The sequence below is a fragment of the Struthio camelus genome, chromosome 2 (assembly GCF_040807025.1).
Source record: "Struthio camelus isolate bStrCam1 chromosome 2, bStrCam1.hap1, whole genome shotgun sequence".
Lineage (NCBI taxonomy): Eukaryota > Metazoa > Chordata > Aves > Struthioniformes > Struthionidae > Struthio > Struthio camelus.
The window spans coordinates 3,899,400-3,911,914 of record NC_090943.1 but is presented as its reverse complement, the minus strand read 5'-3'; the positions used below and the strand labels follow the sequence as shown (position 1 = coordinate 3,911,914).

General features: G+C 41.4%; 1 protein-coding gene across 1 annotated transcript in view; it reads right to left on the bottom strand.

Moving 5' to 3' along the window:
• OBSCN (obscurin, cytoskeletal calmodulin and titin-interacting RhoGEF) overlaps window positions 1–12,515 on the bottom strand; it is a 212,106-nt gene that overhangs the window by 46,213 nt on the left and 153,378 nt on the right. Inside the window, exons 83-89 of the mRNA XM_068934092.1 lie at window positions 11,715–11,873; window positions 10,232–10,409; window positions 8,465–8,578; window positions 7,538–7,705; window positions 7,151–7,253; window positions 6,439–6,568; window positions 5,475–5,580 (exon numbers count right to left, since the gene is read on the bottom strand). Coding sequence (XP_068790193.1) covers window positions 5,475–5,580; window positions 6,439–6,568; window positions 7,151–7,253; window positions 7,538–7,705; window positions 8,465–8,578; window positions 10,232–10,409; window positions 11,715–11,873 — 958 coding nt within the window. The remainder of the gene's footprint in view (window positions 1–5,474; window positions 5,581–6,438; window positions 6,569–7,150; window positions 7,254–7,537; window positions 7,706–8,464; window positions 8,579–10,231; window positions 10,410–11,714; window positions 11,874–12,515) is intronic.

Here is a 12,515-nt window from a genome sequence, read left to right as displayed (position 1 = left end):
CTACCATGAGATCCTGACATTTTTGTTTGGAAGATCAAAGCTAGAGAACAAGGAGTTTTGTCCTTTCTTTTTTCTGTTATAAGACAGTGATGGCGTAAGAAACATTGCAATGGAAAATCCCAGAGAGCCGAAATTCTTTAAGCTGCAAAGCTTTTATCACAAAAAGAGTTGCCCCAAAATATTGAACAGTCAGTTTCCAGGCTTTTGCAGATTAGATGCAAAAATCATGCTGGTAACAATGAAAACTAAAATCTTGAGGTGTATCAAGACCAAAAAAAAAAAAAAAAGGCAATGATTTTTCATATATATTTCTTAAAATGGGCATTTTAAAAATAAGAAAGGTAACATCTGAAGACTCAGTAGTTTCCCAGCCTAACTGCTGGCATAAAATTAAGACACCGTTTGAAATAGACTGTTTTGATAACATTTTGAAGGGCTGAATCTATTTGCGACCTAGAAAAAAAAAAACAATAGCATGACCCACTTTTTATTCAATTATAAATTAGTAAAGTTTCTAAAAAAATTGAATTTAATCCCAAAGTATTTTTTCAGCAATTGGTTTGCAATCTTCCAGACCGCCTTATAGAATAAATAAGTTCTGGTAATTTTTAGTTGGTACAATTAAAAGTGAACTGCAGCTTAAAAAAAAAAAAAGGAAGGAAGAAGAAATCTGTTTGCAGTCCCTAGTCATTCTCACTCTGATAAAATCCATGGGCATCAAAAAAGTAACATTTACCAAACTTGCTGTTGTGCAATTTCCATAAAATCGGAGTTTTTGCCAAGGGAACTTGCAGCATCTGTGTTTTCTCTGATATATCTTATGGTAACTGCTGATGTTTTCAGTATTGGCCAAAACCTGTACCGACTGCAAATTAAAATTGCACCTACAATATTAGGATTTGATCTCGTTTTACTTTCATTTAACTTCCAAGGGCTGTCTTAAGTAAAACTGGAAATCTCACCATGACTGAGAAGAATTTTGTGCAGATATTGATGTTAATATCTGACCTAGAGCTTTTAAGTTTTCTTTGCAAAGAAAACTTGTCTTATTTACGTATGTACAAATCTGGAACAACTCCAACAGTCTCAGGCGAGTTGCTCCAGAATTGCGTAGGTTTAAACAAAATAATTTGGGGAATTAGAGTTTATAGTTTATCAGGTAAGTAAAGGACAAGACTGTTTTCAAATGCTTGTCTGGGAATGCAAGTACAACACAGCCTTTTACCTATCTTTAGTTAATTACTTTGAAATAATTTAAAATATCTTTTTTAAATTATGAAATGAGTACTGTTCAATGATGGAAGATGAGCTGAGTGCTTGAATAGCTTAATGTACCCAAGCTAGAAATTTTCACTGAATTTTTAAACCTTTAAATCAACATTGTGTAATTTACACACAACATAGCTTTTAGAAAATCTCATCCAATAACGGGATTAATCCATAAGCAGCAAGAGAATCAGTTCTGGTGTAAATAGGGAATTAATTAATTTGACTACATACATCAACAAAGCTTTTTAGAGGGTTCTTTTAACAGCAGCTACATCTAGTTGAGGATTAAATATGCATATAATGAAATTCCTCAATGTCTGTAAGAGGCATTCTCTTGTACGCTTTGCTTTATTAATGTCTGTTCTTGCAGTCCGTCCAAATGACATCAATTGCAGTGTTTCCATATGTAGCAGCTATCAAAGGGATTCACTATGCACAAGTTCAGCAGGCCTGGGCACGAGAAAGCTGTAAACGGCATAGAGTAGAGGCGTCCTGAGGACCTGCAGTTCAGTGCATGACGGATGGATTTTATGTGTAGTATCCAGGGTATGAGAGAGGATTTAAGCAATCCTATGCCAAGGACAGAACCACACGAAAGTAGGATGAGAGAATCTGGGTTTCCTTCTTCGAGAGAAAAAAACCCTGCACCAGTTTTTGCACCGCATTTATCATTTCAACTTGTTTGGCAGCAGTTTAGGAAAACAGCTTTGCAAAGCAGCAGCTCCTGATAAGCAGGTTAAAAGCTGTAAGCATTAGGATCAGCCAGGGCTTCTATAGGACTAGTCTCCTCTTTGGTTAATGCGTTAAATCCTGGACTAACAAGCTATGAAACATTTTCGGGTAAATCTGAATGAAAGTCACCTCTGGTTGATGCGAATGGATGAAAGACGGTTTCCAGCACGGCCCTTATTACAAACCGTACCTTCCACTTTCTCCCCTCACAAAAGTCTAAATCTATTTTTCCTTTGCGTAAACCACATCAACGCTGCCCTGCTTTCACCCCTCTCCTGCTGCCATTTCAGCGCGTAATACACGACGGCTGATGTATTTAAGCTGGCATCAACTGCTGAAAGCCATTTCAGCTCAAACAACTTGCAGGCACACCACTATTTTCTAAATTGCATGAAAGGACTGCAAATGTTTTGCATTCTCTGTAGAGGTAAAAAAAAAAAAAAAAAAAAAAAGTTTCATTCCTGCAGTGACTGCGACAATCCTAAAGACAGGCTGTGCTCTCTCACGTTACGCACTGAAAAACATATGACCAGCCACAAATTGAGACTAATCAACAACGATAATAGAAGGGGGGAAAAAAAAATATCCTCATCACCCCTCCAACCAGGGAACTTTATAAAGGTCAGGAGGACAAACTCATATTCCCTATTGCTTCAGTAGGAGGGCAGCACTAAGAGATACAACATTTCTCTCGCTCTTGAAGAAATCTTGTATTTGAAAACCTCAGCGATTTAGCTTCATCCTGCAAGACGGACACTACCAAAAGCCAGAGGTACAAGGCAACTCACTTGTCCAAAGCTCTGCAAGGAGAACTAAGGCAGAACTATGAAGAGACCCTCGTTTCCCTGCTCTGACTGCTGTATGCTGGGTACCCATCTTTACCCATGAGTTTCTGCTCATCTCCACTTGTGGTGCTGACCCATTCCCTTACCATCGACTGTCTCACTATACGGCCAGGACCTGGATGACGATTCAACCCCTTTCTAAAACGCAGGACTTCCGCAAGTTAGTGAACCTGGGGTACGCGACCACAATATTAATATGTTAAAAAGGGATGCCAGAGCCACTGCACGTCAAGCCCATGTCAGGACACATCTGCCGTATGTAGACGAAGCAGCAAGGCGGTTGGCCACAAAGCAGATACCCGACTTGAAGTCAAAGAGATGGATGGTCTTTCAGTTTTTTCTTTTTCTTTTTTTGAAGTTGCTAATATTCTTCCAGTATCCACTGAAAGTGGATTTCTAAAACAACTCTGCATTGACTTCAGCGCAGCGACCAGGTATAATTCAAGGCAGACCTCAGCGTCTCAGGCTTGCAGCCTGAGTTGCCAGCTGTTTACAAAAGGGATTCCTTAGTCCAGTGGTTTTCATCCCTTTTTTGGATTTGGTTCTTCCAACCGATGCCCAAATTCTCACACCGTGAATTTAAACCTAATGACAGCAGGTTTGTTTTTGAGACCCCGTGGCGACAGGGTATGAAAACCAAGTCACTGACTGCAGGTCAGGGCCTGTAAACCACTGAACTAATACAATATCCCAAATTGTGCCAGTAGGTTTTGCTCAGTATAATAAACAGTACAGAAAGGCAAGAGACAAAAAATTAAAGTAATTGCAACTAAAGCCCCACGGAGGCCTCAGGAGGCTCTGACAGGAACCACTTCATAGTACCAACGATAAATCAGGCAAAACTTAGACCCACTGTGCAGGTGAGCTAGGAAACACACAGTATTACTATTTGCTAACGCAATAATATCACACAACAGTAACGTTCTCTCTCCTTGGTGAAGTTACAAATAATCTCATTTTGAAAAATAGAAAGGATTATAAAGATGGAAAGAGAAAGCCTTCATGAGATCCATCTGCCCTCCTTTTCCCTGCCAGACGAACCTGATTTTTCAATAGGTAGTTCGAGGCTGGTTATCGGGTGTCAAGAAAGTAGAAAATTCCCTCTTCAGTCAAGGGCATTATGCTAAATTCAGCCCTGATGTGATTTTCTGCTCAAAACAATCATCTTGTCCCACGGGTGAGCCCGGCTCAACACTACTCTTTGCTCCATTTGTCCTGAATCAGCTCTCTTTCTTTCTCCAGGAAGATGAGTCATTTCCTTCTCCATTACCAAGTTTGGGCAACAGCACATCACCATTTAAAAAGTATTTATAACACTTCCAAAGCTTCCAGGCAATGTTTCTTCAATCAACTTCAACAAATCTTTTCATTTATCGCTGTGGGTATTACAGCACATGAGTAATTCAGGGCTGAACGTATACGTTTAAAACCCCCAGAGCTGAGCAGTGCCTGTAACGCTGTTTTACGACCCTGTTTGTCTTTACAACATTTTCTACCTTGGTACAAGAAAACTTGGTCAAGATATGCTGCCCTAACAGTAATTTGCTTGTGCTCCTCTATGTCCTGCATGCAGCTTATTTTTCTCTCCTTAGGTCACAGCAAGCACAAAGCATTCAAACCTCGCAAACCACTAACCGTCTGGGACAGGTCTCCGACCCCGCGGCTCGCTGGCATGGAAGGGCCTATGGCCATCCTAGTCCTATCTCTTACTCTCCAAAATAGTAAGCTATCATAAATGGTCCCTTTGTGGTGCTATCTCTTGAACTGCAGCTGGGGACTGGCCGAGAGAGACAGCGCTTGTGCCCAGGCCCAGCACGTCAAGAACCCTTCTAACTGGTATCAACAACCAGCTTCCCACACCAGCAAACGTTCCTTACTCAGATGTAGCCACTCACCGAAACTCAGTTATGATGGGTTTAGAGTGAACGTTCCCAACATACCACTTGTGCCATCACCTGAATAAGAAGGTAACTTCAGGCAGACGCACCACTACAGTGCAAAGAAAGAGATGCCTCGCTGGATGGATGTAAGATCAGTCCACATCACCCTATCAAATCAATTAAAAAAAAAAATGCAGAAAAAAAGGAATAGGTTCTATGACTAGGTGGGGTGTAACAGCTGAGCAGCCCCTGCTAACGGGTGAAGTAATATTGCTCAGGACATACAGCTACTAGTTCTGCTTTCTCAGTCATTCCAGACACCGCTCGGTGGTATTTCAGGAAGAGATCACAATACACCTGCAGCTTTACTTACAGGACCCTGGCTTTTTGTCAGCAACACTTAACTCACGTTCTGCCAACCTGACCTCACCTTTTCAAGTATCCCAACAGGAAGAGAAACATTTTCTTGCATTAGCGGTGGTGTGACATACCCTTCACTTGCTCCTCTTTTTCCATATAATGCACTTTTGAGCATTATATGACAAAGTTGATTTGCCAGGTTTGGAAATCAACAGACGCTGATGGGTATAGAGCTGAGTTGCAGCATACCCATGCACCTCTTAATAGACATACAGATACAAGTACACCAACGATCAACACGGATAAGATGGCAAATATACTTGATCCTCGGTGAGATGGTTTTAGAGTAAATCACTGACATACTTACAGAACTGGTCAAGGATCATACCTTCTATGGCAACGGCTTGGTCTCCTCTCCTCTCCTGAGTCAGGGCTGCCGCACTGTGGTGGTATAGGTCTGCTCCACATTTTGCTGACCCTAATCTGTTCACCAGCTAAAGAGAATCATGCAGCACTGAATAAAATGCAGGATGGTTTTATACAATATAACCCTTCTATACTATATTGCAGCTAAGTTAACAAATTCATTGCAACGAGGTGACAGCAGAAACGGATGAAGACGTGACCCCGAACCGAAGCTACGGTCTGAATGAGCACGCTGTCAGTGGAGTTCGCTATAACGCTTTAGCGCAAATGACTCACATGCACAGACAAGCTACAGCACAGCAGCTAACCTACAGCTACTTGCAGTTTGCTCTGCAGCCTGTGACTCTGTCCTGAGGTGGCTGCAGCAACAGACACATATGACTGACCTATGCCATTTAAATGGGAGTCAAACAGGGTTTTTCATTTATCGTCCTTTTGTCCACCGAGTCTTATTTGGCCAAGGAAGTAAGGGATCTTGGGATCTTAGCTTACGGCAAATGCAAAGTAAAGTAATTTTGCTAAATGTTTAGCAGACGTCGTTAAATTAGATTACTTAACAATTTATATGGAATAACTGAAGCTGCCGTGAGCTAAGAGCCATTGACCATCATTCAATCGAACCATGCTAAGTTCGTAAATTAAGGTCAACTGCTTTTATACCTGAGCACTGAGAGCTTGTTAGTATTTTATTAAAATGAATGCATAAATTGTGACTAATTTTTTAAAGATTTTTTTATAATACATTCACATTATTTTAATCTATTAGATGCTTCCAGGTATAATTTTGGAATAAACAGGAATTCCACTATTCCACTAAATACCACAATTTCAGCTACTAATTTCATACAACGAATCTCTCCCAGTAAAAGGAATTATCCTGTTTATGACATGTCAGACAACAGATCTTTCAATCTCTTTGAACTTACTTCACATTCATAGTATCCCATATCTTCCCTGGCAGGGTTCTTGATCACCAGGACTAACATGCCACTCCGTGGTTCACTGAAAGTCTGGTATTTACTGGTGTCCTTCAACAGTGCACCATCTTTGTACCATCTGCATGTGGAAAACATTGAATGTAGACCAGGAAAAAATATGCGGTCTCAGGGAGTCCTCAACTCACTCATCCATCCATCAGGCCAGCAGGCAAAAAACTCAAGAGTTAACCATTAGAGAAAAGTTCACATCCCACATCGGCTTTAAATTCCTGGCAGAGCGCGCTACACATAGATCACATATGGATACTGAACACATCAGGCTTACGAGATACTGCTCAAGAAATCTCATTAGCCAATGCAGGGAGCAGTGGTCCCAACCTCAGACTAGTTGCTGATCAAATCAATTCAAGTGTAAGGCAGGCTGCACAAAGGATTGATAAAATATTGTCAGGCCATTAGATCTGATACAGCCTTATATCAGGTATTTTCTGTAGGTGTTTCTTTTCAGATGCTTGCTGGAATAAATCGCGTGAGAATGCCAAGAATGTCGGGACCAGGAAAAGCCAGGAGTGGGATGGGGACAAGCTGGAGCACACAGAGAAGAAGGGGTCATATCCTTGAAGGACTGGGCAGGAGACTCTTCTGACCGTGCAAAATGGGAAAAGAGAACTTGTGCCAAGGTGACTTCTAAAAAACTGACCTGATTTGAGGCCTAGGTGCTCCTTCAATAGTACAGGTAAATTGAGCATCTTCACCATCGACATAATAAGCGTTTCTAACCTTGTTCACAAACCGTGGCGGCACTGCAAAGCAAGCATAAATGTAGCCAACAGCTGCAACTATGACAACACCCTAACAGATACACAGCATGTGTCCTTGACCAGATAGTTCTCATGATGTCTGCACATAAGACCCTAAAGACCCCATTTTCTGACCTAATAATAATTCACTCACTTCTGTACCAAAGAACTTTCCGAAGGGAGTAAACTGCATATATTATATTGAACTTCTTGAATGCCTTAATATTCATTTTTAGGGTATTCCATAACAGACCCCTTTGAAACAAGGCATCTGTGCAGGATTTTACCTTGAACAAGGATCTTTCCTAACGTACTGGCATGTCCAGCAGGACTGGAAGCAAAGCACATGTATTGTCCTGAGTCACTGCCTGCTAGGTTGTCCAAGATCAGTGTGCAGGAACCATCAGGATCTTCTATTATAATGTGATGGGGATCCACCTCCACTGGCTTCCCATCTTAAAGATTCAGGAAAAAAAAAAAAAAAAAAGCCTTAGTAAATAGTTTGGTATCAATTACATTTTCTCCCTAGGAATTGCATTCAGCTCTGTTGTCAGAGGACCGAGAGCTGTATTTCTTTTCAGTAGCTGAACCTGGTAGCTGACGAATGAGCTCATGCTCCTCCAGCTCTCTACAACACATCCTGTGAACAAAGTACTGTTCTCCAAGTCCCTCTCTGCTCTCTTGGGGGATCTCATCCATCATCAATCCTCATTTAAAAGTGAAACTCTCCAAAGTATGTGCTGTGCAGTTGAAGCTCTTACTTGCTACCAAGTGTAGTAAAAGAAACACTTACAAAGAGACTGTAAGCATGCAGAACATATTTTTACCAGGTGTGAGCATAATGCAAAGCTGTTTCCCCTGCAACACAGTTATGCTGAAAAAAGGAATATGTCCACACAGCTGCCTGTGTTATCACATATAAACACCTAAGCTAGTATAACAAGTTGCTCAGTTCCAAGAAGTTATCTAACTGCAACAAGATGTGGCTTCCTATGGGCTAATTTGCAAACCTGAAAAGCAAGGTACATTAACTCACAGGAAGGTCCGTGCTACTGCAGCTTGGTTGCTCAGTTGCTAACTTCTTTAAGGCTAGACTCAGGTGTCTCCCAGCGATCGGCTTATACATTATCCACTAACAACTTCACAAAGAGTAATATACACAGAGGACAGACCTGGAGTATGCATTTCACGCTAATATGGCTTGCTGCTTATACCTTTATACCAGCACACAGACGGCTTGGGAGCTCCTGTAACTTTGCAAGCCAGCTTGACTGTCTCTCCCAGCTCAGCTGTACAGTCTGCCAGTTCTTCCTCAAAGTCCGGAGGTACTGAAATATCAGAATAAGCATGTTAGGCCGGGGCAGGGGGCTCAGTTCCTAGACCAGCTATTGCAAAATAAAGAAATAACAGGCAGAATTTTTGCAGATCTCTGATGTTCAGAACGGGAACTGGGAAAGAACACTCTAGCAGGTAATGACTTTCAAGGTGACTTGCTGCTCTTGCTTACTTGAGAATAAGCTGAGTCCGCCAAAAGTAGGTTGTTGGCTTTAAAGATGGGACGTAAAAATCCTGGACTTGTTGCTGATCTAGAAGTAATGTAGGCCATGATTTTAATAAGCACATCCATTATTCAGACCACACCGCTGTCACAGCTAATTCCCCAATTAAAATGCATCCCTGATATCCAAACTAATATTCTGCTGCTCTGTATAAAGCAAAATCTATGCTTCGTTAAGGGACTTTTATTTTGATTTATTCCTACCACAAGAAACTGCAAAATTATTTGATAGTCTTCCTTACTAGAACATCTCACTAAAAGCATAAAAATGAGCTGCTCAGACTTGTTTCCAGTGCATATACACCAAAAAAAAGGATCTATTTTGGATTTTTAAGAAGCCAAGTTGACTTATGCTGCGAAGGACACAATTTCTAGCTCATATCTGGACAATACGGATCTAATATCCTGCCAATAAATTCTGTGGACACAAAAGTGACAGTGAGGATGAAACAACCTGGATGACAAAATAAAAATCCAAAGCAAAGCCATGTGTCCAGATAAAACAATGTAAGAACTCGGGAATGGACGACTCAATAGCCAACAAAATCACAAGCAGCTCTACACTGGTATCAGTAGGTGTCTAGGTCAGGTCTTGAGACTCTTCTCACTAGAGTTTGATGCTTTTCATGGAGCGGGACTGGGTTTTTGTCATCTAATTCTGTGGTCAGTTATCCTTCCGCAATCTCTGCCAGATCAAATGCATCTCTAGTGCCAACTTTGCAATTTGTGTTCTCCAAGTTTTAACAACGCATTTCTCTCCTCCAGTGATGCATGTTTTCTGGGCTACTGTGCTGGAAAATAAAATCCTCTGTTTATTGACAAGGGCTAGTGAATATGAACACATGCAACTGCAGGCAACCACTTCAGTCACTGACTCTAAACCTCCATGAAAGGTCGCTCAAGTAAAAGTTGTCCTTTGAAATGGCCAAGAATAGCCAGCTATCCTCAATTCACCAACCAGTGTTTTCCACACTTAGGTGATAGAAACCAAAGAGTAATCAGGAAGTTACTCATCTGCTCTGCTATTGTCTCAAAATCAATACAGATCTGGTGGGACCTCTTTCATGGAAATTTAATCACTTCAGTGATATACAGTCTTGGCTCCCTTGATGATAAATGGAAAGGCTCATCATTGTCCTATCCTGATAAAGGTGCCTACCCCAGCTCAGGTGAAGCACCTAACTTTCAGATAGCTAACATCGCTCCGGCTGAAGCGTGCTGCTTGCTGCCTAGTCATGCGAGTTGCTACTTATGGCAGCCTGTGACAAGATTAAAGGAAAACCTCTAACCCTAGTTTAGTTTTAGAGGTGGCAGATGACCCTAGACGGTTATCTCCCTCCTAGCAAAAAAATCCCCTTCCTGAGTCAGGAAGACATCCCCAAGGAAGCACTGGGAGATTCAGGCCAGCTCGGGCTGTACTCACTCCAGATAGGCTGACTGATCCGCTGCTGTATGCCACAGATCTCCTTCACCCAGGAGTTCTTGATATTCACTGTACGCGCCTGAAGGAGGTACTTGCGGACTGAGTCTTCTCGTTCGTGCCAGATTTCAAACGCCCGGTCGTCTCCTTCCACAGAGTCATTCACGTCTATGTTGCTCAGCTGTGTAACAACAGGAGCAAAGAAAATCAACATTTTTTTTTTTCCCTTTTTACTTAAAGCTGATTTTTGGCCACTACCTTGCTCCTCACAGAAACGCCAGAGTTCAGGAAAGTTCAGATCTGGAGCTGGTCTTTGTGGACCACAGCCACCTTCAATAAAGGTTTAAAACGGAAACAACTGTTTAACACCAGTAAGTCTCCTGTTGCCAGCATATACTCCCTTCAGCGAACTTCAGTCATGTGCAAGTCCCATTAAAGTTATATTAGATGCTCCAACAGCAAAAGGGGAAATAGTGATATTTACACTGCTTTTAAAGATTCTTCAGAATGCACAAGCAATGCAAAGTGGCTTTGGCTGAACAGCAGCCAGGATTTCTTTGCAATCCTTTCTCCAGTATACCTAGCTTTCTGCATACCAAACAGATATTCCCATTTTCCGTCTCAGAGTAATTATGACATGTCCAGGAAAACAACAGCCAGAATTAAATTGTATTCCAGAGTGGGATACAACTTTCCCAACAGCACAGCGTCGTTGGGCTGACATCAGCACCAAGAAACAACACAGTCAGGCACTACATGAAAAGAAATTACAGAACACTTGCATTCTGGACAAAGTGTCCTTTTTTTGCAGGGGAACTGCCTGTGAATATCAACGATGACAGTGATAAGTATTTTCAGAAGGCCCTGACTGGGCTAGGTCAAGAACTCCACTGTTTTATCTACTTACTTTTTTAATGGAGTCGAGCATCTAGTGCCCTAGGGAAACTCTACGTGCAATTTCTTACAGTTTTAATCTGGGCCCTAAATTTCTGAGGATGAGTCAGCCACATCCTCTGAATTTTTCATTTCTAAACAGGAATTGGTTTTTGAGAAAGGACATAACCAGCAGAGAGGAACTAGTGGGAATGCAGCATACAACTGAAACAACATTTTTTCCAATTTACTACCAATCGTATAGACTGAATACCAAAGATCTACAAACTCTAGCAAATGCTATAGGCAGCACCCCAACCAAAATTCACATCAATTTCATGTAATCAATTAACACACTTTAGATGTAATCTAATTGCTGCGCAGTAAAAATCTGCCTGTGCTTCTGATGATATCTGACATGTTTCTAACAGTGCTCACAGAGGGATTTGGGGATAGACTTAGATTTCACTTGTGCTTCACAGACTTTCAGAAACAAAGGAATAGTTTGAAAGGATTAGTGAAATGTTCTAGTTTTAGATGACCAGAAGCTGGACATAAAAGAAAAGATCTCAATGACAGAGAAATGCTCTAGCTGAGGAGGTAATGAACAAACCTTCATTATGTTCTTGAAGATGTAACTGTAGGTGTCTGTCTTTGTGTCCCGCTTTGATTTGCAGATCACTATGTAACTCTTAAAGAGGAAGACGTGTCTTTTGTGTCCTTTCCATGCCATTCTGGCTCCTGGAGCTCCTTCCCAGACAATGAAGTGGCCCTGAGGGGGAAAAGAAGGAAGTTCGGTTAGCCGTAACTGGAATAATTACCATGGTGGCTCACCATCTTTTTCCAGTCAACAGATAATAAATGTTTACTGTTACATCCTCATCTTAGGCACTTTGTTTTCATTACAGCACAGCAGATAGATTGTTTTGAAAGCTAAAGGTGATGAGATGATGCATGAGACTGAGAGCACCGAGAGGTGGGCACACAGTGCTCATCATTACATTGGCCTTTAAATGATATTCTTTGCTGTCAGATAAACACAAAACTCAAGTCCGGCTGTCTCAGGTAGGCAGACTCCTCTACTACTAACGCTAATGGGAAATTTTTTGAAATTTGAAGCAGACATACACCTGTTTCAAAAGAGAGATCTGGAGAAGCAGACAGATCTTTTGAAGATACATGAACAGTTGTGGGAGAACATCCATAAACTGATCTCACTTTTTCACACAGAGTATATACAAAGTATGCTATGTTACTTTGAACTGACATGCCTAGTAAACTTGGCTCTTCAAAAGAATGGTCAATTTGAAAACTTGTATATTGAAAATGTCTAACGAGCGTCTAACTCCTCAGGAATCAACACAAAAAAACCCACTGATGCCAGTAAGCTCAAGAGTTGGTCCACGTACCCAGC